At 36.3% G+C, this 22,942-nt stretch overlaps 4 protein-coding genes across 7 annotated transcripts in view; 3 read left to right on the forward strand and 1 right to left on the reverse strand.

Annotated features, from left to right (window-relative positions):
• Positions 1 to 842: 842 nt before the first annotated feature.
• LOC107862053 (mitogen-activated protein kinase kinase kinase 20) lies at positions 843 to 2,723 on the reverse strand. The gene has a single exon (XM_016707495.2). The coding sequence runs from the start codon at positions 2,227 to 2,229 to the stop codon at positions 979 to 981; it is 1,251 nt and encodes a 416-aa protein (XP_016562981.1). The 5' UTR covers positions 2,230 to 2,723; the 3' UTR covers positions 843 to 978.
• A 948-nt stretch (positions 2,724 to 3,671) lies between these two features.
• LOC107862054 (phosphatidylinositol-glycan biosynthesis class F protein) lies at positions 3,672 to 10,165 on the forward strand. Of its 3 annotated transcripts, none has more exons than XM_016707496.2 (8): positions 3,672 to 4,019; positions 4,201 to 4,266; positions 4,390 to 4,432; positions 4,524 to 4,578; positions 5,129 to 5,177; positions 5,309 to 5,376; positions 5,463 to 5,571; positions 9,537 to 10,165. In XM_016707496.2, exons 1-8 carry the CDS (start codon positions 3,834 to 3,836, stop codon positions 9,648 to 9,650), a joined length of 690 nt encoding a protein of 229 aa, XP_016562982.1. In that variant the 5' UTR covers positions 3,672 to 3,833; the 3' UTR covers positions 9,651 to 10,165. The 3 variants fall into 3 exon arrangements, with proteins under 3 accessions (XP_016562982.1, XP_047265902.1, XP_016562983.1); XM_047409946.1 differs by lacking the exon at positions 9,537 to 10,165 and adding an exon at positions 6,358 to 8,625 and having other exon boundaries at positions 3,686 to 4,019; XM_016707497.2 differs by lacking the exon at positions 4,201 to 4,266 and having other exon boundaries at positions 3,686 to 4,019.
• Positions 10,166 to 12,576: 2,411 nt separating this feature from the next.
• Positions 12,577 to 20,218, forward strand: LOC107862057. Of its 2 annotated transcripts, none has more exons than XM_047409947.1 (7): positions 12,577 to 12,724; positions 13,855 to 15,237; positions 17,610 to 17,825; positions 18,346 to 18,420; positions 18,533 to 18,592; positions 18,742 to 18,978; positions 19,663 to 20,218. In XM_047409947.1, exons 2-7 carry the CDS (start codon positions 13,869 to 13,871, stop codon positions 19,884 to 19,886), a joined length of 2,181 nt encoding a protein of 726 aa, XP_047265903.1. In that variant the 5' UTR covers positions 12,577 to 12,724; positions 13,855 to 13,868; the 3' UTR covers positions 19,887 to 20,218. The 2 variants fall into 2 exon arrangements, with proteins under 2 accessions (XP_047265903.1, XP_016562984.2); XM_016707498.2 differs by having other exon boundaries at positions 19,666 to 20,218.
• A 566-nt stretch (positions 20,219 to 20,784) lies between these two features.
• Positions 20,785 to 22,942, forward strand: part of LOC107862058 (protein HEADING DATE REPRESSOR 1) — a 6,149-nt gene continuing 3,991 nt past the window's right edge. Inside the window, exon 1 of the mRNA XM_016707499.2 lies at positions 20,785 to 21,387. Coding sequence (XP_016562985.1) covers positions 21,294 to 21,387 — 94 coding nt within the window. The 5' untranslated portion in view covers positions 20,785 to 21,293. The remainder of the gene's footprint in view (positions 21,388 to 22,942) is intronic.

Here is a 22,942-nt window from a genome sequence, read left to right on the forward strand (position 1 = left end):
ATGGTATCATGCAAAGCAATAAACTTTAAAATAAGAGATGTCAATCCAGGAGCATGAAACTATCTAGCAGAAGCCTTGAAAGACAGGGTTGTCCTGTTAACTTGATCCATAGAACAGCCTAATCTTTGTGAAACGAGAATTAAATTACAAAGAGTTTCCCTCTTGTCCCTCTATTTTTTCTCCTTCCCTGCAGGGGGAACCGAAGGTTAAGTTAATATGACAAAGAGGATTTAATTACTGACATCAGATAGACAGGAATACAGAAGTATGTAATACAACAACAATTACATGACGAAGCATAGAGTTCGGGATCATGAACTTGGGCTAAGACAATTATGAGAACCGACCATTTCTTCCATTTAGAAAGAAGTGGACTCAAAAGCTGGTGGCTGAAATCTTCACTAGTTTAAAGTGAAGAAGACAACGGTTGTTCCAAGATTTCTGAGAACATAATCTGGCAAGCATCCTCCAATACTATTGCAATCACACGGTTAGTTAAGAGTTCCCATGACGGAATAGAGATGACATGTTTTCTGCTGCTTGTTAATGTTTCAATCAAAACACTACATCATTCCGACCAATCTAGAAAGCTTACTGATTGAAAGTGAGCTAACATACAAAATTCTTATGGATATACAAAGCCCCTAATTCAGAAATGTAAAGGGCAGTCTAGCGTAACACCGAAAAAACAACTAATAGATCATTCAACATTAAAAAAAACATCCATCCTAAGTTGTCAAAGTTCAGCCTGTTCCAAAAGAATGAAAGAAGAGAAACAAACACAAATTTAGACCGAGTTCTACAACAGCAAAATGTAAAGGTAGAGCCTTGGAAGCAACACATTTAAAAAGAATACAGATCTTATCATTTAATCTCAACCAATTTAGACTGCATACAGACTACATCGCTACATCTAGTAACGAATCAATGAATTTAGCGGATAATTCAATGCTTAAATCTCCATCCTGCCAACTATTGCTAGACTCCTGCAGGAATGGTAATACTTAATGGACATTTCGGCGAATTGTTTGATGGACTCCCAGAAGGGACCTCAACTGATGGATCAATTATATGATCAGAACCACCATCAATAGTGGAGCTTATAACAGTAATACTTTTTTCAACTTTAAATAACCCTTCTTCAGCAAAATAAGATGTCATTTCATCCTCTATATCCTCATAAGCTTCCTCGGACCAGTAACCAATGGAATCATCTTCAGAAGCACAGCTCCAATCTTCAGAGCAATACGTGAATTCATCAGCACTTTCAGTAACCAGGAGAATAGAATCAACTATGCTTATATCCTCAACCTCCAGTGGTTGTTCAACTCCTTCATCATCACTTAATCCGTCAACAAATGGATGAGTCAACAGCATCTCAGCAGTCCATCTATACCTAGGATTCCTAACGAAACAACCCTTCAAGAAATCTTTTGCCTCCTTCGATAAATTGCCTGGAAATTTAGGCAATTCATGCCCTCCCCTAATCTTTCTAAGCACATCCTCAGCTTCCATATCCTCCTCCTTATCCCATGGAGGTTTTCCAGTTAACATCTCAAGTACAATACACCCCAATGCCCAAATATCAGCAGGACACTCTTGTACATTATCAGCAACAGCTTCAGGTGACAAATACATTGGAGTACCCCTCCAGTAAGGCTCCAACCTCCTCTTCTTGCTCTGATTTTCTCTCTTAGCTAACCCTAAATCAGCAATCTTAGCCTTAAATTCAGTGCTCCCCTTACTAGAATTCGCGACAAGCAATACATTATCAGGCTTCATATCACAATGAACATAACCAATCGTATGAATATAAAGCAACCCTCTAAGCATAGATCTCGTATGATGCCTTACCTCAAATTCAGACAACCCGTTTTCGCTCCCTGATTTGTTGATCCTATCAGCTACGGTTCCACCTGAACCATACTCCAACAACAAATTATAAACCATAGCACCATTCTCACCCGTAGTTATTTCATCACCATAGCAACGAATTATATAAGGACAACCCTTGATGTTGCTAAGAACTTCCCTCTCCTTCTGAATCGAACCCGAAACCGATACCTCAGCAGATTTCACAGCCATAACTGCTGGAAAATAGCTGTAATTCAACCTGGGGTTCTTTAAAGTAGCCAAATAAACACACCCAAAACTTCCTTTACCCACCATTGCTCCTCTATACCATGCAACTCCATCACCAAATTTTTCACCTTCTTTCTTCATCTCCATATCTTACTCCACTATAATTCAACTTCAATTCCCTCAAAATCCAAGCAAATAGCATACAAATGAGAATTTTGAGAGTGATTAAGGTTAGGGCAATCCACAAAAGGGAAAAAAATCCAACTTTAAGTTGGATATTTGGTATGTATAACACAAGAAAATGGGTAAGGTAAAGGAAATTAGGGTTTACATAAGAACAAGTTTGGGGTAAGGTTGAGTTTCTTCGTGATTTAGCATTTAGGTTAGTTTTTTTATTATATATAATAAGGAACAACAACAAGTGATATATAAGAGAGAGCCGCGTTTCTTTGAAAGAGAGGAACGCTAACACAAGTTGGCAAAAATGCTGCTAACTGGAATAACGGTCATGTGCGGTCTTTTTTTTAACAACGTATGATAAATAAATAAGTTTGGAAATTCTAACACTTTTTTCAGTTTAACTGTTGGAAGTCTATGAGAATGTAAGTTGTAGTAGTGGTGACTAAATATGGTAAAGGCATATTTTATGTGTTTTCAATGTAGCAGTTTGGATGGAAATGAATGGTGAATAACAATTTTGACAGATGGGAAATAATGGCAGTATGTATATGTCACCAACATTATTTGACACAGTTTGTCACATGCACTACTTTGGGCAAAAACTAAACTAAAAATGGGTTGTGAATTGTGAGGCTGTTGCATGTGGCTCATGGCTCTGCCTCTTTCTCCTTTTCTCTTTTATTACATAATAATACACTCTAGTCTTGCTTCCTCTATCCCAATTTTTGGGATTTGTTGGACTTGAAATGAAGTTTAACCAAGAAAAGAAAAGAGAGAAAGATTTTTGAATTTATGATTTAAAGCGTGTCATAGATGGTTGTGTGACAATAAATCATCTCACTCAGAGTAATATAGAGATTTTAATGCTACATTGTTAATTGCTAATTATATTCAATTTCTATTAGGAACAATGAGTGAAATACTGATAAACTAGATGTCATGAAAAAATAATAATGAAATATACAAGTACTGCAACAGATTATCATGAGTAAAAGAAGTATATTTAATCGTATAAAAGAAAATATTATTTCACTCATGATATCTATTTCAAATTAAAGAATAATATCTTGAAAGTTTAACTTTTACTAATTGAAATTTTATAATTATATTTCGAAATTCAAACAAGTTGCGTTATAAAAATTACAGCAAATATTTATTTTTAACCCCCCCCCCCCCGCCCCCTTAAAATTAATCATTTAAAGTTAAAATTTTCAAAAATAGTTAACTAATAACCTTTTCAATTTATTTTTTTAATTATTTTTTTTGAATTGAAAAAAAAAAGCTAAAAAATCACTTATTTTATACTAAAAACTAATTCCTCTAATGGAAAATGTTTTCTGAAAAATGTTTTTCAATTTTTCCATATTTGGTTGTAATGAAGTGTTGGAAAAATATTTTATGTATAGAAATATGTATGTTGAGGCCTAAATAACTTCCTTTTTTGTCTCTGACCCAAAAAAAAAAAAATTTTTCCTTTTTTGTCCGTGTCCTAAATTAAAATTGAAAGGAGTGAAAAACAGAAGTGTTTTTTTTCTTTTTTGGTTTGCTTGCTGAATTTAAGAAGAAAGAGGATGGCGAAGAAGAAGATTGATCCAAAAGGTGGAAATACGGAAGCATTGTTTTCTATGTCTCCATTGAAAGCTCTTACTCTTCATCTGATTTGTGGATTAGGGTTACTTTCTGCTTTCTGGGTACCTAATCACATCTACTCCCTCCATCTCATCACCCATCCATCCCAAACTCTTCGTCTGATTTCGGTATTAATCTCCCAATCTGCCTTCACTCTTTCTTACTCTATGCATTTCAATTTGTTTGTTTAACTTTTCACGTGACATGTGACACGCAGCATTTTGGTACTATATTTTATGTATTTTAAATTTAAGATCACAAACTTCAAAATTCCGAGTACCTTATTTTGATTCGAATTAAGCTTCTCAGGTGTTTCTGGCTCCAGTACTGATTCTTCTCTACAGTCATCTTCGGTTTGATAGGAACAAATGCTCTGTAATCCTAAACATTTTCTCGACTTCTTTTATTTGCATTTATATTTTTTCATTTTATTTTTAGTTTACATACTTTATTAGAGTAATTGATTTTTTTTTTTTGGGCGTGTGTGTGGATTCCCAGTATGTTAAAGCTGTAGGACGAGGTTTGCTGGCACTTCCTGCTGGTTAGTTTTTAAAATTTCAATGTTTGTGTAGCTTTTAAAATCAAAGATTCATATGATAATATGTATGAATTGTATTATATCATGTTTGTAGGGGCCGTGGTAAATGCACTCGGAGCTACTATATTAGGAGCACCTGTTGGTTTTGAGTATGTGACAGTGTACATTCATTGCTACATCTTTTATAATGATACTGAAACCTGAAGGCTTAGTGAGGTTAGGTGGACAATGGAGCTGATCTACTCAGAAAACATAGATTATGACAATGTTCTTGCATGATCATCAGAGGCAGATGTAGTGTGTGAGTTATGGCTTCTTTGGGACCTTGTAGCTTTGGCTTGAACCCTGTATATGTGCTAAAATATTCACTTAATAAGTACTAGTAAATAATTGATTACGAACCAAGTAACAAATTGAGATGTGGTAGAATCCGAACATGATCCCATAAATTTCAAATCCTGGATCTGCCTCTCTGGTGATCATCATACATGTTGAAGGCTTCTATGTTTCAGAAAATACCCGAGATTAGTTTATGTTTTTGTCTCGGATAACATAGGAGTCATTTTGTTCTATCCTATCCTACCTCAACTTGGAGTATGTTAATGCAAAATATAATGGTTTTCTGTTACTTTCTCTTTATATTGCTTCTGAAATGCTCTAGTTCTTACCCAACTAGTCCTTGATCCTGCATTATCACAGGTATTTCCCCAAGACCCTTCATTGGTCTCTTCTGATGTCCCTACTCACTGTAAGTGTTAACAGCTAGGACTTGCTATTTACTGCATGAAAAGATACCTCTGGCTTTTAAGCACCAATAATATTACAACAGCTGTAGTTTAGTGGATTCATCTCATGCTTACAGCAATGTTGGTTTGGTAGTTTGTACCAGCAGCTTGTGTTTTTGGCTCATCATGGAGTGATTGGCACCGAATATTTGCTAGAACAAAGTAATTTCCAGTTTCTCATCCGTGGGCATTTGATATTTGTATATTAGAGCTATCGTAGACCTTATTTAGCATGTTTGTTCTTGTAGGGCAAATGAGTCCACAGACTATATGATCTCTCTACCAGCTCATGGAGCTGTTATTGGAGCGTGGTTTGGTGCTTGGCCAATGCCACTTGATTGGGAAAGCCCATGGCAGGTATGTTACCTGATTGTCAAGGATTCGAGGTTCACAATCTAGAGATTGTAGTGCATTTCATGTTGCAGATATTTCAATTTCAGATGCATTAATTGCATTCACTACAGCTTCAGTAGTCCACAATACTATCTTTTGAGAGTTGCAATGGAAAGACATATAAAATCTATTTCTTTAAACAAATTCTTCTCTGACTTGTTTTAAGAAAAGTAGAGCTACCTCAACAAACCTTGCTCACCTTAATGAACTTTGTACTTATAAAAGTAGGATACCCAGTTCTTCTAGAAAGCAAAGCATCCGATGGCCATTTCTAATTTTCTGTGGTGGTGATTTTGGTTAGAAAAAAAAGTTTTTCAGGGAGTGGCATTTGTGCACACTATCCTTCTGGTGGCTTGATTTGCTTGATACCATGAAGGTTCTATGAAGTTATTTGTCCTGTTCTTGTGTCAATTTTTTTGGCTCTTCCTTGTAGATGGTGTCCACCTCATCGTTTCCCGCTACCCAGATTAGTATCACTCACCCTTATGGAAGACACACACATCTGCTGGAAACATGTTTGTGTTGTTCTGGACACTTCCAAGAGAATCATATCTTTGAATGAGAGGTGTTGGGGATCAACTAGATGATTTCTTTTAAAGAGTACTGTGAGAAGTATGAGAAGAACATTATTGAATTGTTATAACTACATTATTACATTGAGACTCTATTTTTTAGACACTACATTCCAATCCTTTTCCTAATAGGACACTAGGAATTAATCTCTCTTCTTTCGTTTTCGACCTTCTTCAGTGGCGGTAAACGTTCAAGAAAAGTGGGATTCAGAGAATACCCTGTGAAGACTTATGATGAAGAATCTCCAATGGAACAAGTTCGTTTAACAGTATCAAACGAAGACGATCCTTCTCTACCAGTATGGACATTCAGAATGTGGTTCTTAGGAATCTTGTCATGTGCAGTTCTATCGTTTCTCTACACTTTTTTCAGTTATAGAGCTGAGCCATTGGTGATCACAATGATTACTGTTCAAGTTGCAACGTTGCCGATTGGCCGTTTAATGGCTAGGGTGTTACCAATGAGGATGTTTAAGATTATGTCATGGGAGTTTACGTTGAATCCAGGGCCGTTTAATATGAAAGAACATGTATTGATTTCTATTTTTGCCAATGCTGGTTCTGCATTTTTTAATGGACCTGCTTATGCTGTTGGAATTGTTGATATTATCAAAGGGTTGTATTTTAGGAATATCTCATTCTTGGCTGGTTGGATTCTTGTTGTTGCCACTCAGGTTCTGGGATATGGCTGGGCCGGGATTATGAGGAAGTTAGTGGTAGACCCTGCAGAAATGTGGTGGCCAAGTAGTCTGGTTCAAGTTTCTCTTTTCAGGGCTCTCCATGAGAAAGAAGGGGAAGGCAAAACCTCAAGAGGGAAATTTTTCTTAATTGTATTAGATTGCAGCTTCATATGGTACATGGTCCCTGGTTATCTCTTCCCAACATTGTCAAACTTATCGTTGATCTGTTTGGTCTATCGCAAATCAGTGTTTGCCCAGCAACTTGGTTCAGGCATGAAGGGTCTTGGAATTTTATCCTTCACTTTTGATTGGGCAGTTCTAGCATCATACCTTGGTAGCCCTCTGGTTTACCCCTTTTTTGTCCTTGTCAATGTCATAATTGGGTATATTGGAGTAGTATATATACTAATTCCAGTTTCCTATTGGGGGTTGAACCTCTACAATGTCAAGAATTTCCCTCTATTCTCCTCGGAGTTGTTTGATGCTCGGGGGCAGATATACAATGTTACAGTATTATTACATTAAGACCCTATTTATAGACACTACATTCCAATCCTTTTCCTAATAGAACACTACATTGCAATTCCTTTCCAAGTAGGATTATATATGCTATTCCTACTCTACTCATATTCTAACACTCCCCCTGAAGCTGGTGCATAGAAAACATATATACCAAGCTTGTTATGGATGTAACTAATACGAGGATCGATGAGGGACTTGGTGAAGATATCTGCAAGAAAACTGATAAGTACTGCTTTGGACGTCTGGGAGACTTCAACTGAAACGGAACAAACTGAAAAAGTGATTCGAAAAGTAGTAAACATCGCCGGAAAGTCAATGTGTCACTTGAAAATTACCGAAAACTGGTATAAAATATAAGGGTCATCTTGAAATCAAGAGATGAGTAGATCTTGAACAAGATAGTCACTGAAGAACTGGCCGGAACATACTCACGCGCTGGATTATTTGATTTGATGGATGAAAAGTGGTCATCATTTGAGAAAAAATTATATGGTAGGGTCGGAACGATGACACGATCCTACTGAGGAATAGAAATTATATGGGTAGAGTCTGAATGATGACACGACCTTACTGAAAAATAGAAATTATATGGGTAGGGTCGGAATGACGACACGACCCTACTAAAAAAGAGAAATTATATATGTAGGGTCGGAATGACAGCACGATCCTACTAAAAAGGAGAACTTATATGGGTAGGGTCGGAATGATGATACGACCCTACGCAAATCAGATCTGAGGAGTCACCATAAAGACGCATGTAACTACGCAAATCAGATCTAAGGAGTCACCGAAAAGAGGCATGGTGCTATGCAACTCAAATATGAGAAAGTAGTCCGAAAAGATGCATGGTACTACGCAAATTTGATATGAGAAAGTAGGGAAAAGAAGTGTGGTGGCCTAACTTTTGTTAACATGATTATTGGCCGGACGGGAGGCATGTATTGGTTACCGCCAGCATTGGAAGCTCTTTGATTCTCTACCAAGATCGTAGAGTCTCTGATACCATGTGAGAAGTATGAGAAGAATATTATTGATTGTTATAACTACATTATTACATTGAGACCCTATTTATAGACACTACATTCTAATCCTTTTCCTAATAGGACACTACATTGCAATTCCTTTCCAAGTAGGATTCTATATACTATTCCTACTCCTACTCATATTCTAATAAGTACTAGTTCATTTACGATAATGAAGTATTGTATCCTGCTATACTAGAATGAATGCAAAAGATAAAGTGATCAAAAAGATGGAAGAAAAAAGGTTGGCACTATGTGGATCCTTTTTGTCGGGGTAAGATTATAGTGCATTGCTGTCTGTAAATTTTTTTTTTGCTCGAGTTAGGGAATCAATTAAGTCTGCTTTGTCAACAGGATCTCCATGTCCACACTGAGATTATAAGTAAAATAAAAGAACTTGTGCTATATCCTGATTCAAGGAGTTCCTAGGATATGCCCTCGCATTATCATTTTGGTTATTTGAGCATATATGACCATTACAAAGGCATGTAATTTGAATTTTTTTTCTTGCTTGAGGTATGCTTGTGTAGATTAGAATAAAATCTAATTAAGTACTATGTCACAACATGAGTGCATGCATCTTCCATTATAATGTCCTTTTATGTTTTTCCTCCACTAAAAAATTTCATCAAGACTTACATCACTTACTTGTGAGACGAATCACCAGTGGCAGCAGTTAAGGTGAAAAATGACAGAGGGAGAGGCAGTTATATACCAGAATTGTTTCACACATTTGTTTGTATCAAGCTGCATCTTAGTTCTTGTTACTCGTGCTGATTTTCTATAATTATCTTAGATGTACCAGCTAACAGCTGCACATGTTAAATTTATATATTTCTTGTGTAATCCCTTTGCATTTGTTACCAGTTAACAAGGTCTTAGTTATTAGCGACTCACTGATTCCCTTGGTGCTTGATTTCATAACTCCATAAAACTGTGCTTGATTGCTAATTTATTCATATGCATTTTCATTTCCTGGGTCTTAGAACTGGAGGGAAAGATTCTTTTTATATTTAGGTTATGCTGTTCATGAAAAGATGACATTTTCCTATTTTGCAGACCTCTGCAAGGGGTTGGAAAATGTTTTAGTAAATGGTTTGTCCTCATTCACCGCAATTGGTATTTGCATGTAGGAATGGCCTATTTGTGTGACTTATGGCGCTATAGCTGGTTACCTCGTGGGGCTTGTGGCATCCTCGGGCTGCATTTTCTTCCGTAACCGCCAGCAACATCTAAAAGAACAGTAGTGTGGCTTCTGGGAATCAGCCCAGGAAGGCCCATGATACTACAACAATAGTCTTGGGACGGAGTTCGGCCTTTGTTATTCAGCTGAAGAGAAATATGATAATTTGATATTCAATTTTGCTCTCTTCCTAAATTCACTTATCTTCTTCTTTAATCAAGTATAATTCGTTTTTAGTTGTAATTCTTTTTGGCAAATAGTGAAAGACGCTCAAGAGGAGATTATGAAGATCGTATAGAAGAATAATTTTGCAACTGGGAAGGGGCTTGCAAGGTGGAGAATCAATGTCTCATGTCTAGGTGAAAGTTTAGGTATTTGTATTCAAAAGATTAGTCTGATAGGTGGGAGAACCTATTTAGCCTATAAGTTTATTAGCATTTCTCTATTTTTTTTTTAATGTGAGACAATATGTAACACTATCTAACCTGCTAAGCTACAAAGATTCCCGAATACTAGTACACATAAACTTCTATATTATGGACTTGCACACGTTCATTCTCCGTGGACAATTCGGGTTGCTAGCAAGTTGCACCACTTATTTATGCTTTCTGAATGTTCCCTTTCCCTTCACAATATTGCTTTTACTATATCCATGCTTATTATATGTCTTCTTATTATTGCCATCTCTAAGTGGACTTCCAGAATTTGGGACCTAATTTTTGTAGGGTCTTCGAATTATTCGCACCCTTTTTCCCTTTGTTGAGGAGTTCTACGTATCTCTTCCAGGACATATTTCCATCCCACTTAGTTTAAAATATCAAATTTAGGAATTGTTTAGACACCTAAGGATTCTCTCTTTTTTTTTTTCTTTTTCAAATGAATTCCACCTTTAAAGTTTTTCTTTGTTTGCTTATTTGTCTAACTAAACAAAATATAGAATATTTCGGTGCATTAAAGCTTTTACTTTGCGCAAAATGAAAAAGATCGGACCACAAAGTGTATCTCGCATGGAGAAAAATATGTTATCTTCTTTAGTATACTTTTTGAGTTTGGACAATCTACTCAACCTTGTCAACAGACGTAGGATAGACACGAGGGTGGTGACATGTTTATTGCTGACAAATACATTATAACATTGTTATGTTGTCTTGTTCTTGAATCTCACTTGTGCGGTGCAATGGATAATTAATTTTTTTCTGAAGTGGGGACATGGCCAAAGACTTTATAAATGTCTTTGCCTTAGTCTCGTCTCCTTTTGGATTTTCTCTCTTCTTTCACTTACAATTTGCTTCTTTTTTGCCTCCTTATAAAACTGTAAACCATTAATGCTAAAGGTCAATCATAAAGTTAATAGCACTTCCCAACTTTAATTTGAGGGATATATCTATTGCTAGAAGTAGAATGAGTCAAAAGCCGATAAGAATGTCGAAATCAAAAAATAAAAATTTAACTTGTTCAATCAATTCAACATCAGGGTGATTAAGCCAAATATGCATTACCAATGAAGTCCAAATTGACTATTAACAAAACTTATCATGTCGTCCTTCTGATACTTGAGATGAATGATCATAATAATTTTAGAATAGTTAAATTTTTATCACACATATTAAATAACATGTTAACTTTTCATGAAAAAATGTTTGATTCATGAAATTTTTTTTTTTTTTGGTTATGTTTAGTAATTAAACAAATCATGAAAGAATACACGAATAAATTATAATTCATTTAATGGGAAAATTTATTTTATACTTCTTTCGTTTCATATTAGTTGTCTACTTTCTTATGTCCCTTAAAAATTATAAATAAAAAGAATAATTTTACTAACCCTTAAAAGCTTTTCTAAAACTAGTTTTCAAACTTGTATATTTTGAGACAGTTATTTATAATAATATGGATAATTAATATATGACCAATTTAGGACAACTATACATACTAAATAGATATCGAGGATCCGTGCTATATGTTATTTTTTCATCTCAATTTATGTGATACAAATATAATTTAGATACTCAATCATATTTTTAATATGTTCTTAGATATTTTAAGTTGTTAGCTATTATAATTTATAATACTTCTTATGTAATTTTCAAATAATATATGTTACCCTCTTTATCCAGATTTTTGTGGCATTTATAGTCAATTGTGTTTTAAAGATAATTTAAGCTTTTAATTATTATATTTATAATACTTTTTGTTCTATTTCAATTTAAGTGACACTGATATAATTTTAAGTTAGACACACTGTGTGGGAATATACTGAATTTGTTGTTGATGTAATTTTGAGAGAATGAAAAATTATGATTGAAACAAATATGTATTAAATGACTTATAATAATTAATTAAAAGTGATATAATAAATTATTATTTTATGTCTATTTTAATTTTTTATTAATTATTATTAATTTTCAACACTTAGATGACTAATAATAATTAATTAAAAATAATATAATAAAATTATGACTGAAACAGTTAAAACAGACCTAGCATAAATACTTATTTTATTTTTTAATTAAATATTGATAAAATATTGACGGCTTCTTCACACTTGTGTATAATAGTAAAACAATATGAACAGGTAATATATATATAGGATGAAGAGAACACACAGGAGGATGTAAAAATATTAATTTTCCTTTTTTGTTGAGTTTATAATTTTGGTCAAAGATTTCATCTCCTCTTTAAATTCACTTTAAAAATTTAGCTAACTTGTCCATTTTTGAGAATGAGCGCAGAGCAGTGCGTTCTAAATACGCCATGCTATATTCCAGTTTCCTTTAATCCCTAAACTACCCTCACATTTTCCCTTGAAAAGACGAAAAACCCCTCAACCAAACGACCCGATTGGTCGGATACAACACACTGGAAACTCAAGCGTTCACACTGAATCAAAAACGCCACGTCATCTGGGTAGTTCAATGTTTTCACAGTCCACGTGGCACAAAGAGAAAAGAACACATGGACCCCACACCGAACCCTTTAAAAACTCTTTATAGAGTTCAATAAGCGCCAAAAACACATATTACACCACCCTACCACCGCCACCACCACCAGTTTCTCTCTCTAAAACGCCTCACTTTCTCTCTCTAAAAATTTTCAGAAGTGAAAAAAGTTTTTCCGATCAGTTGTAATACTTCACTGGTAAGAATTCGTACAGATTTTATATATTTTTTTCTATTAATTTGAATTTTTTCTTGTTGATATGGCTATAAAGTTTTTGAATATATCTTTGTTTTTTTTGTTTTTTTTTTTCGCAAAAAAATAAATAAATTGGTTCGGTTGGGTGTGTAATTAATGTGGTGTGAATACGTTTTTTTTTTATCAGTTGTACTGTTTGGATTGTGAAGCTTTTGGTGTTTTTTAATTAAAGATGGTTTTCCGTTATTGGATTCTTGTAATAATCACAAAGAGGAATTAATATGTATCGGTTTTTCTCCATTTTTAGGTTTTCTTTAGTCTTTTGGACTGTTGAGAAATGGCATTTAGGGTTTTGTAACGCACAAGAGTGTAGGGAATGGGGGCGAAGACGATTGTGTGTTGTGTTTACTGGGTAGGAATTTTTTTGCTGTATGTTTTTTTAATCTCTATGTATGTCGGTTTGATTTTCTATGATATCCTAGTGATTCTTGATTTAGAGTTATTTTTGTCCGGGGAGACTCGAGTGGGATCACATTAAGTGTAATCTACTGTTCTTAAGTAGTTAACCTTTAGTTTCGATGATCGGCATATCAGGAAGTAGTTTTCGCGTATATCTCAATTTGGAACGGTGAACGATTAAAGAAGTCCCCGGACCACTTGTGAGATTACATTGGGTAGTTGTTCTTGTTGGTCAATCAAAGAAGTATATGAAGGGAGCCTTAATAGGCCTGGACAAATTGGAAATGACTCAAAAGGATTTGGCACCCTTTGTTCTACGGTTTCTCTTAGAGTATTTTTGTGAATTGCTTCCCCTTTTTGCTTGCAGACTTTTGTATGAAAATATGTGATGTAATTTCATTTTTTGTGTATTTTCAACCTGTTATTATTGTTTTATTGCTTTGCCGGTCTGGTGAAAATGTGATTGTTCTAAATTGCTCTTCAGGATGTTCATTTTGTTTTGTTCTATGTGCAATTACAACATCAGTTTCAGTTGTGAGGAGACTGGAAGAGCATTTTAGTGTAATTTTACTATGCTTTTCTTTCTCTTTGTCATCTCCTCTAGTTTATGAAGTAGATATCTTTCTGTGAGTGGGAGTAGTTAAGCCAGCTTACCTTTTGATTTAATTGACCAGATTGAAGCTATTCAATGGGATGTGACAAAGCTGAGAACCTGCCAAACCCTACCTCAGTTCACGCTGTTGGCGATGATCTTTCCCTCAGCATCAGACAAAGTGTAGCTGCTGATTATAACGGTGTGATCCAAGGTGGGTTCAGTTCAGGGGCTAATGTCACATCCTTCCCTTTTGTGTCGTCCCAAGGTGGGTTGAGTTCAGGGGCTAATGTCACATCCTTCCCCTTTGTATCTTCCGATGGTGGGTTCACTTCAGGGGCTAATGCCACATCTTTCCCTTTTGTATCTTCTCCTGCGGTCCATCCTCTTCCAGGAAATGTTAATGAGATGAACAACTTTGAGATGGTCGATTTGATGAATCTCAATACCTTGCATCATCACCATCTTGAACCGAAGTTGATGAATGTCAGAAATATTTCATCCTTTTCGAGTCCATTAGAAATGCCACATTGCATGGAAAATAGTGCAAACACAAACCATTCAAATATGAATAACAACACGCCGACCTCAGATAGTCTTGTGAGTGAAGGTGTCTTGTCCAAGGGAATCCAGAATCTTGGGTCCAGCATGAATTTTATGCCTATGCAAAGCAGTGGAGCTGGATGTTTTGAGAAGGCTGAGAAAGCAACAGGTATTAGTCAAAATAGCTTCCAGGCAAGTGGAAGTCCTTTTGGCATAGGGTATAACATGCAGAATACTAACAGCATTGTCGGAAGCGGAGTTCATATAGATGCCAAGGGCAATTCTGTTCCTTTTCATTCAGCAGGAGACATTGATGGTAGTTTTCTGACCCTTGGGATAGGAAGTAATATAAAGGATAGATCAAACCTTAGATTCAGCGGCAAAGAGGTTAGCAACAAACTGGAGGAAGCTGGTTTACCACAAAGTAACAAGTCTCCTGGACAACAAGTGAGAAGAAATTTCCCAAGTGTAATTCATGGTGTTTCTGGTGGTATTACTAATTTCCAGCATGATATGGGTGGTTTGCCTAATTCAGCCAGGAATTCGGGTGTGCTTGCTCCAGGCTCTAGAATCAGTGCACCTCCGTTTATGTATGTAACACCAGATGCACGTCTCAACTCATCTAACACCAGAAATTCAGGTGCTGTTGGTAAAGCTGATCTAAGACTCGCTGAACCTGATCCTCTCAAGTACGTCCAAGGTGGTGTGCCTCCTCCTCCATTGCCATTTAGCAGCAATTCAACTTTACCCCCTTATCTTGGATTTGGTAGAATGGCAGCAGCTCCGGAATCTGCTCACGCAGCTCAATCAACTATTAATCTGCAGAACAACCTGTACGCAAACATTTCCAGAAATCAATCTTTCATGGGATCTCCTATTCTCACTCATGGTGGCGGCAACAGAGTGAGGCAAGACCATTTAGGTGTGTGTATGAATTTCTATTTCTGTTTACTGAATTTTACCAGTTATCTCTTTATCCATTTTGTACTTTACCACTAGCTTATGCTGACATTTGCTTATGATTAGATTTCTTGATCCTGTTTTCTTTAGTAGAAAATGGCCATTATTGAATACAACAATATGTCTTCTTTCATGGATGGTTACTTTTAATTTGAGGCTAGGGGTTTTAGTGCATGTTCATGACAATTGAAATAAGTGCCAACAATGATAACTGATTGTTTCTGGTGCTGTATCAGAACTCCAAAAATATTCCTGTGTCTAACAGGCTTAGCTTGTTGTTTTTTGTGCATATATGTTCTGGGTTGGCAGCTTCCAGGGTAGTTCTGGTGAATGTTTGGACCTTAATCAGACAAACATGACTATGGAGAGTTTGTTAACATTGTTTTAAATAATGTTTGCAAACAAAATTGACTTGACTGAGAGAATTTGCGTCCTTGAATGTGAAAGCTCATCTTCCAACGGAAATTATATCTTAGTGATGCAGTGTGAACAAAATGTGATGAAAAATGGCAACATTGTGTTAAGAACAAAAGGATCTAGTGGGAGCTCTATATGAAGGCATATTCAAGTTGTATCAGTTTGTTTATTGTGTGATGCATAGGTTTTTTGTGTCGCAGGAAGTTTGCTCCATGAAATGATGTTATCTACTACCTTTTTATTTTCATCTTAAACAGTTTTTTAAGTTTTGAATGCTTTCAAAATATTCTAGACTGAAATAATTATTTGCCTAAAGTGAATTTCGTGACTCTTTTCCAGAAGTAGATCTGGACCTACACTGGCAGGATCTACAAGTTCCATATTGCGTTTAAGTCTTTTCAAATAAGAGTTATAGGAAGAGACTAGCATTCACATGGTGTTGGCATTATATCTCCATAAAAGCTTCTCATTTTGTTCAAGTCTAGAGGTGCTAGCACTATTATAGAATCGGTTGATCCTTTTATAACATTGTTTAACTTTTAAAATGTGAGAATTATCTTGTTTGGGTTGTATGTCCATGAAAGCTTATGCCATCTTCACTGGGTGCAACTCAAGCTGTTGACAGTTTTCCGTTGTTAACAATTACTGAACTGCAAAGTGAGTGCACTTGTTCTGCTTATTTTACGTTTCATGCGGAAGTTCTATAGAAAGTAGGAAGTTCTAATGAGAACTCTTTCCTATGCGTGAGTTCCCACTTTTAAACACAATCATTCTTAGTACTTGTGTTGGACACACTTTTAGGGGATGATCTCTTCTCCCTTCACTTCCAAGGGCATATGCTTGCATAAGGTATGTATCCTAGTGGACAACCGAAAAAACAAGGTTCCTAACTGTCCAAAAAGTGAGAATACTTTTTCCCTTTTCTTTTCTTTTTATCGGTGCATCTCAAAAATGATGCACTGCTTCTTTTCTTTTTGTTTTGGGTGGGGTGAATTGATGGTGGAGCTGTGACAATGGATTGTGGATTTGGGATTTTTATAAGTTGGTGGTTTGGTCGCAATAAGCTGTAAACCTGGGTCGAGCCTTAGGTTGTCTCCTTGCACTTGCTGGAGTTGGATATAAGAATATGGCTGCGAGTCAATATGGTCTCTGCTCGGGTTCATACCTACTTAACATTGTTAGCATTTTGTGCGTCTTTTTTTTTTTTTTTTTTGGATTCGATAGGAAGATTTAAGAAAGCAAATAAAGCTTCTAAATCTTGTAATCTTAGATCAAAGGTGTGTTGACATGCCAAAAGTATCCTTAGAATCTTGTAGTGTTAAATATGTCACGCCATTCCTATTAGAAAGTGTCATTATGAGTAAAATAGAATGTTGGAATATGAAACTTGCTAAGTATAAGAATTTTTTTGGACCAAACTAAAATGAACGTAAAACACCTGAATTGAAACAAAGGTGGTAATCAACTTTTCCTATGGAAGTGGGTTTTTTTTTTTTTCGGGGCCGGGGGGGGGGGCGGTTAAGATGAAGTTGTAATTTTGCACTGTATTTCTCGGTTGCTCTGTTAGCTGACAGAGTACTACCTTTTGGAGAGTTATGTATATAATTTGTTATAATGGTTGATCCGTTGTGCTGACAAATTGTAGGCCTCTAAGGTCATAAAGTTGGTTCTGCCTAAACACGACTACATAGCCAATTTTTTCATTAGTAGGGTGAGAGGATGTGATTTGTAGACATGCGAGTTTGATTAGGTGTGCTCCCTTTTCATTTCACAGCTACATGCACAGATTTTTTGAGTTCCTCTTATGTAGTTTCACTCTTGTCCTCAAGGGTTCTATAATTGCCTCTTAAGTCTACTTCAGCTTCTGGTTGTCGAATTACTGTGTTGCCTAACTTTGCTAACATCAAATTTCTTCAGGTCAGCAATCTTTTGTTAATGTTCCCTATCCTTGGGGGAATAACCTATTTCCTGAAGGAATGGGGGCTCAAATTGCTGGATGGAGTGGCATCCAACCTGCCCCTGGCAATCAATTTCCTAAGAGGCTAGGTGTCCAGCTTAATGACGGGGCTATTTCTCAAGCTACTCGAGAAGGTGTTCTTCCTGGGATGGGTGGCATCCAGCAAATTGGAAGGGGTAAGGAAAAAAAGAAGCCAGAAGTATATTAAGCTTCCATGAAATAGTTAGTCAGGCACAGTAAAATGAAGTGTAATGGTCTCCAATTAAGCTTTTAAAAATAAATTGGAAGATGATAATTAGAATGAGGATGATGATTTTGTCCATCAGTCAAAGTGATTGACTTCATTTATACATATTTGGACTTTCTGAAATAGTGTGGCAGATTAGGCTGTGTTACATGGATCCTTGATATGCTTTGACGTACCCATGTAGAACGGATGTAGGTATTCTGTGTGGATTCTTCAGAATACACTAAAAGAGGATGTAGGTGTAGGTATTCTGTGTGGATTCTTCAGAATACACTAAAAGAGGATGCACCAGTTTCAGATACTTCCCCTATCCCATGCTGGATACGTACTTTTAAATGAATCCATGCAACCTAGAAATTAGAACATTGCAGAGCTTGAGTAGTTCTCATTGTACTTTATCTTTTTGGTGCTTTTCTCATTTTTTGTTTTTCTTTGGCTGTCATTTGTAGGTAACTCGTATCAGTCTCAAGATTATGGACCTAAAATGCAACCCACTGAACTTTCTCACCCCCCTTTTGCTATGGGTATGTACTAACTTTGTTCATATCAGATAAATGCTCCATTTTGCTTTTGTATGTATTCGAAGTAACTTGACCTCTGCGTAACATCTGAAGAGATTGTTCTGATGTCATCTAGGTCGTCCTCAGGGTGGTTCACCAGCAAAGTTTAATGTTAGTGGATTCCCGTATCATGCTGGTATGCCACAAAACCCAATCTAAGGAACTCTCTAGTAGTGTTATTTCATTGACAATATCTATCTTTTGCATTTCTGGTGGCGTGCACATTTTAGAACCAAAATGTGCTGATTCCTGATGTGTACTCTTAACTATATTTGCTACACCAAGGTCAAGGCATTCCAATTTCAAAGGCTGATGGGACCCCTCAGGCTTCATATATTCCTGGCCACACTTCCGTTAAAAGAAAAGCAAGTAGAGCCCCTCCAACTCCTCCAACGTGCCAGCGAAGGAGAACATTGACTCAACATAGCAATCAACAGCTGATAGCACAGCAAAGGCAGATCACTAATTCTCCAGTTCCTGCATCTTCTCCTTCTCTTCCTTCTTCCCTTGTAAAACGGCAAGGTATCTCAAGCTATCTCACATGCTTCTATTTTATGTTCTGTAACATAGTTTGTTAGTTGACTTGATTACTCATCTAGCTGCATTATTTATGTTGGAATACTACTTAAATTATAAGAGACTTTTGAGTCTTCTATTTAACTGTCGAAGACTCAACTCTTAAGAAATGCGATGGAGGTATCTTTTTTAGTTAGTGCTAATGACACATCTTTAAAAGCCCAGTATTTTCTTATTTACACAAGTCCTGCTCCTGCTCCTCTCTGCCCATCCTCCGGCTCCTCCTCGTCCGCGTCCAAACAACTGGTGGATATTTAAATATTCCCTGGTTGTTTAAACAATTTCCAGTGTATCTAAAGTTTATCCCCTATGTTATAAAAATTATCCCGAATACACTAACATGGACAGCCAGGTGTAGGTATACAGTACAATCTGTATTTGTATGTTGGATTTGTCATCTAAATTATATGGGATTCAGAATAGGGTAGGAATCGGAATAGGGATGGGTACAAGTGGCTGAGTACTCTAGTTTACATTAGACAAATGCGTCATCTTGCTATACTGGTAAGCAAACGTATAAATGACATGAACCGGGTTTTCAAGAGTGAATACATCTGTATTTGTTTGAATTTTTGTGTGACGATATAAATAATGTACTCATTTTAATAATATAGTGTTGGAATTTTTTAGCAGGATTGGAGGAACTACCTCAACCCGTTGGAGTGAAGTGCCATTTATGCAAGAGGGATGTGGCGTTCAATCCTGAAGGCCCTATTTCTCGGCCTGCTGCTCCACCACCTGTTGCTGTTCTTCCCTGTGGGCATGCATTTCATGATCACTGCCTGGAGCTTATCACACCGAAAGAACAGTCAAAAGAACCTCCCTGCATACCTTGCGCTTTAGGTGAAACATAATGCGATCGTTTCATCAATTGTTTTGGAAGGGAGGGGGCTTAAATTTTGTAATTCTTTGGCACTGTGAACGAGAATGAAAGGGCCCCCAACCCTTTTTTGTAAAGGATTAGGGTATAGTTCGTGGAACTGTACATATAGGAGGTGGGGTGACAAATAGGGGCCCCAACCCATTGGTAGAGGTTATATCCCCCTTATGTAAAGTCACATAGAAACCCAGCATTTTGGTCCCCTGTGAATGATATTAAACTGGAGCTTAAATTTTACAGCTGATATTCTGAACAATGACTGATGACAATTGGGTTCTAATTCTATAATAGGAGGGTATTTGATGATCCGCTGTGCATCTGTGTTGGTACATTTACCTCTGCTTGGATTCCCTTGGTATTTTGTGTTCACCCAGGTCCCGGAAAGGATCGAATCTCAAGGGGATGTTGATGTGATAGATTTTATTGCGTTAACTTTACTATTGCTCTAAAGCTTTCCTTCTAGATCATGTGTAGTGTTTGGAAGTAAGAGGGAGAATGTGGTTCGGGTATATTATCATCTTTTTGCAGTCTTCAACAATGAGAGAGTTAAAATTCTTTCTACATAATTATCAGAAAATAGATATCAGGCTGAAATGTGTCTGTCATGTTTCAATTTAGGAGTCCCAAAGTAGTCCTCATTACTTCCAACAAGCTTCCATAAACAATCCCAAAATAAAGCAAGGAGATGAGAAGGCGCAAGGTCGATCCATCAATTTGGGGGCCTAAAGGAGCCCAACAAAAAGGCCCAATCCATCTCCATCATTTTGGGCCTAAAGGAACCCAACAAAAAGGCCCAATCCATCTCCATCCCCGGACCATGGAAAGTAAATTAGTTTTATCCTTAAATGTTTGCACGACGGGTGTCTTGAGAGAAATCACAAAACACAAAACACAAAAATCCAGCTTACATTTTGTCCCCAACTCGAAAATAAAATAAGGTGTTGGGTCCTACATGGATCGGAACACAAAACAAGAAAACCAAACATCACCGTACAAAACAAAATCAGGTCCGTTGAATAATAATAAGCCCTTGATAAATTCGTCACCCTCTCTTTTGTTTTAATTTTCTTTCCTAAAAACCATATCTTCTCTGTTTACTTGTCAATAAAACAAAAAAGGGGGCCTCTCTCTTCTCACCTCAATATTATTTGTGTGGAAATAGGGTGAGGGGATAATAAACGTTTCTTGCTTATGCCTACAGCGACAACCAACACCCAAGATCAACTCTTACGCTATCAACTCTCTCTCTCTCTCTCTCTCTCTCTCTCTTTTCCCCTTTTTAGCTCTTTTTTTGTTAAAAGAATAAGAAAGATAGTAAGATTTTTCCTTTAATTTCATGTCTGTCTGTATTTTAATTTGGATTAGTTATTGAAAGTTGTATATGGAAGTTAAGCAGCAGAAGATGGAGGGAATTCTTGAGGGATTTTCACCTGTTTCATCTACTCCTGTTTTATGGAAGTCTAGGAAGCGATCTGGTACTACCTTCTCTTCTTTTCTTTTTTTTTCTCTGTCGGTTAATTATTAATAAGGTTGTTTATTGCTTGCATGTATCTACAGTGATTTTTATTCATGGAATTAAGTTGGAAAATGGGAGTTGATTGTTTGTGGGTCGCATGAACTACCCTAGATCTAGAGCTCTTCCCGGAAAATACGGGGGATTTGAAGTTCATGAGTTTGAGATTTTAGTCATTATATAAGTCGAATAGATTTCGTAATACAAATACCGAATTTGGACCAAAGCTACTGTGTTCGGCTGACAAGAAAATGGTTGGGGTTAGATTTGGTGGCGATCGACTTTGCCGACTACCTAAAAGTTTGATCTTTCAATAAAAAAAAGAAAAAATCATACTCCGTAACTTATTATTAGTATAAAAATAGTGTGTTTTTTAAAAATGTTTTCACGAGGGTGTCCTGTTAAGGAATTTATCTGTATAAAAAGCTACAGCCGATACCGTTACAATATTTTAATTTTGAAACGCTACTCTTTTCCACACGGATCTTGTGACTTTGGCCCTGCCTTGTTGACTTTGTTAGTATTTTTTTTTTTGTTTTTTTTCCTTAGTGGACTCCTTAATTTATTTGAAAAATCTTCGAGAGATGCCTTCCGGGTGCTTTAGAAAGACATTAGCTTTGAATTGTCCAATTAAAAAGAAAAAGACTCCTCCGTTTCATAATAAACAAATGAATTGTTGGATTTTGGCACACAGATTAAGGAAAAAACATTATAGACATAAATTTAACACAACTTTTCATTTTTACCCAAAAAATAGACCTTGTAATAACTTTTCAAAAGTTAATTGGTTGTCAAATCATAAGAGTAAATTTGAAAAAAAATTCAATGATAAACTTATTTTGAAACACTAATAAATACCCCAACAGTTCACTTATTCCGAAACGGAGGGAGTAACATATTGTGTCTAATTAAAGATTGAGGTAGAATCCCGAACTCGAAAATATTGTGTCTAATTAAAGACTGAGGTAGAATCCCGAACTCGAAAAAGTTTTAAATCGTGGATTTGCCTTTGCTTGATAGTGTTTCCGAGAATGATTGTCAAATAGCAGACATGTTTCTTAAATGATCAACGTAATAAGATTAGTAGTTAGTGAGCTCTTTAGTTTTGTATCTGGAAGTTTTCTAAGTTGGAGTAGCATTTCCAGTGACATGTTATGTTAAGTGACGGGCTAGGCTCATCGGACCTTTGTCAAATGACTGAAATCCTTGTTTCGTTTTTGTTAAATCTCTAAAAATCACCGGAATGAGAAGCAATGGAACGAAGGAAAGTAACTGATTAAAATGCTGTATAATACTAGTATCTCTGATTGGCACATGGAATGTATTGTTTATGTACGTAAGAGCGGTGTTCACGAGATTTGAACTTGAACCAGTCGACAATTTCTGAACGTGCTATGGTTGTGCTGGCCATTTGTTTGGAGAATATACTTTTGAAATTTGAGTCTTGTGTCATGTTCCACAAAGATAATAGAGTGATGCCTATAAGCTCAAAACAATACATATGTTGCTCGGACTCT

The sequence above is a fragment of the Capsicum annuum genome, chromosome 3 (genome assembly GCF_002878395.1).
Source record: "Capsicum annuum cultivar UCD-10X-F1 chromosome 3, UCD10Xv1.1, whole genome shotgun sequence".
In the NCBI taxonomy this organism is placed as follows: domain Eukaryota; kingdom Viridiplantae; phylum Streptophyta; class Magnoliopsida; order Solanales; family Solanaceae; genus Capsicum; species Capsicum annuum.

Bases quoted from the DNA above. Each gene is read 5' to 3' on its own strand.
- LOC107862053 (XM_016707495.2), bottom strand. From the start codon at position 2,229: ATGGAGATGAAGAAAGAAGGTGAAAAATTTGGTGATGGAGTTGCATGG.
- LOC107862054 (XM_016707496.2), top strand. From the start codon at position 3,834: ATGGCGAAGAAGAAGATTGATCCAAAAGGTGGAAATACGGAAGCATTG. The intron at 4,267-4,389 runs GTAATCCTAAAC...GTGGATTCCCAG, and splicing joins TTGATAGGAACAAATGCTCT to TATGTTAAAGCTGTAGGACG. The intron at 4,579-5,128 runs GTATGTGACAGT...GCATTATCACAG, and splicing joins GGAGCACCTGTTGGTTTTGA to GTATTTCCCCAAGACCCTTC.
- LOC107862057 (XM_047409947.1), top strand. From the start codon at position 13,869: ATGGGATGTGACAAAGCTGAGAACCTGCCAAACCCTACCTCAGTTCAC. The intron at 15,238-17,609 runs GTGTGTGTATGA...AAATTTCTTCAG, and splicing joins AGTGAGGCAAGACCATTTAG to GTCAGCAATCTTTTGTTAAT. The intron at 18,421-18,532 runs GTATGTACTAAC...GATGTCATCTAG, and splicing joins TCACCCCCCTTTTGCTATGG to GTCGTCCTCAGGGTGGTTCA.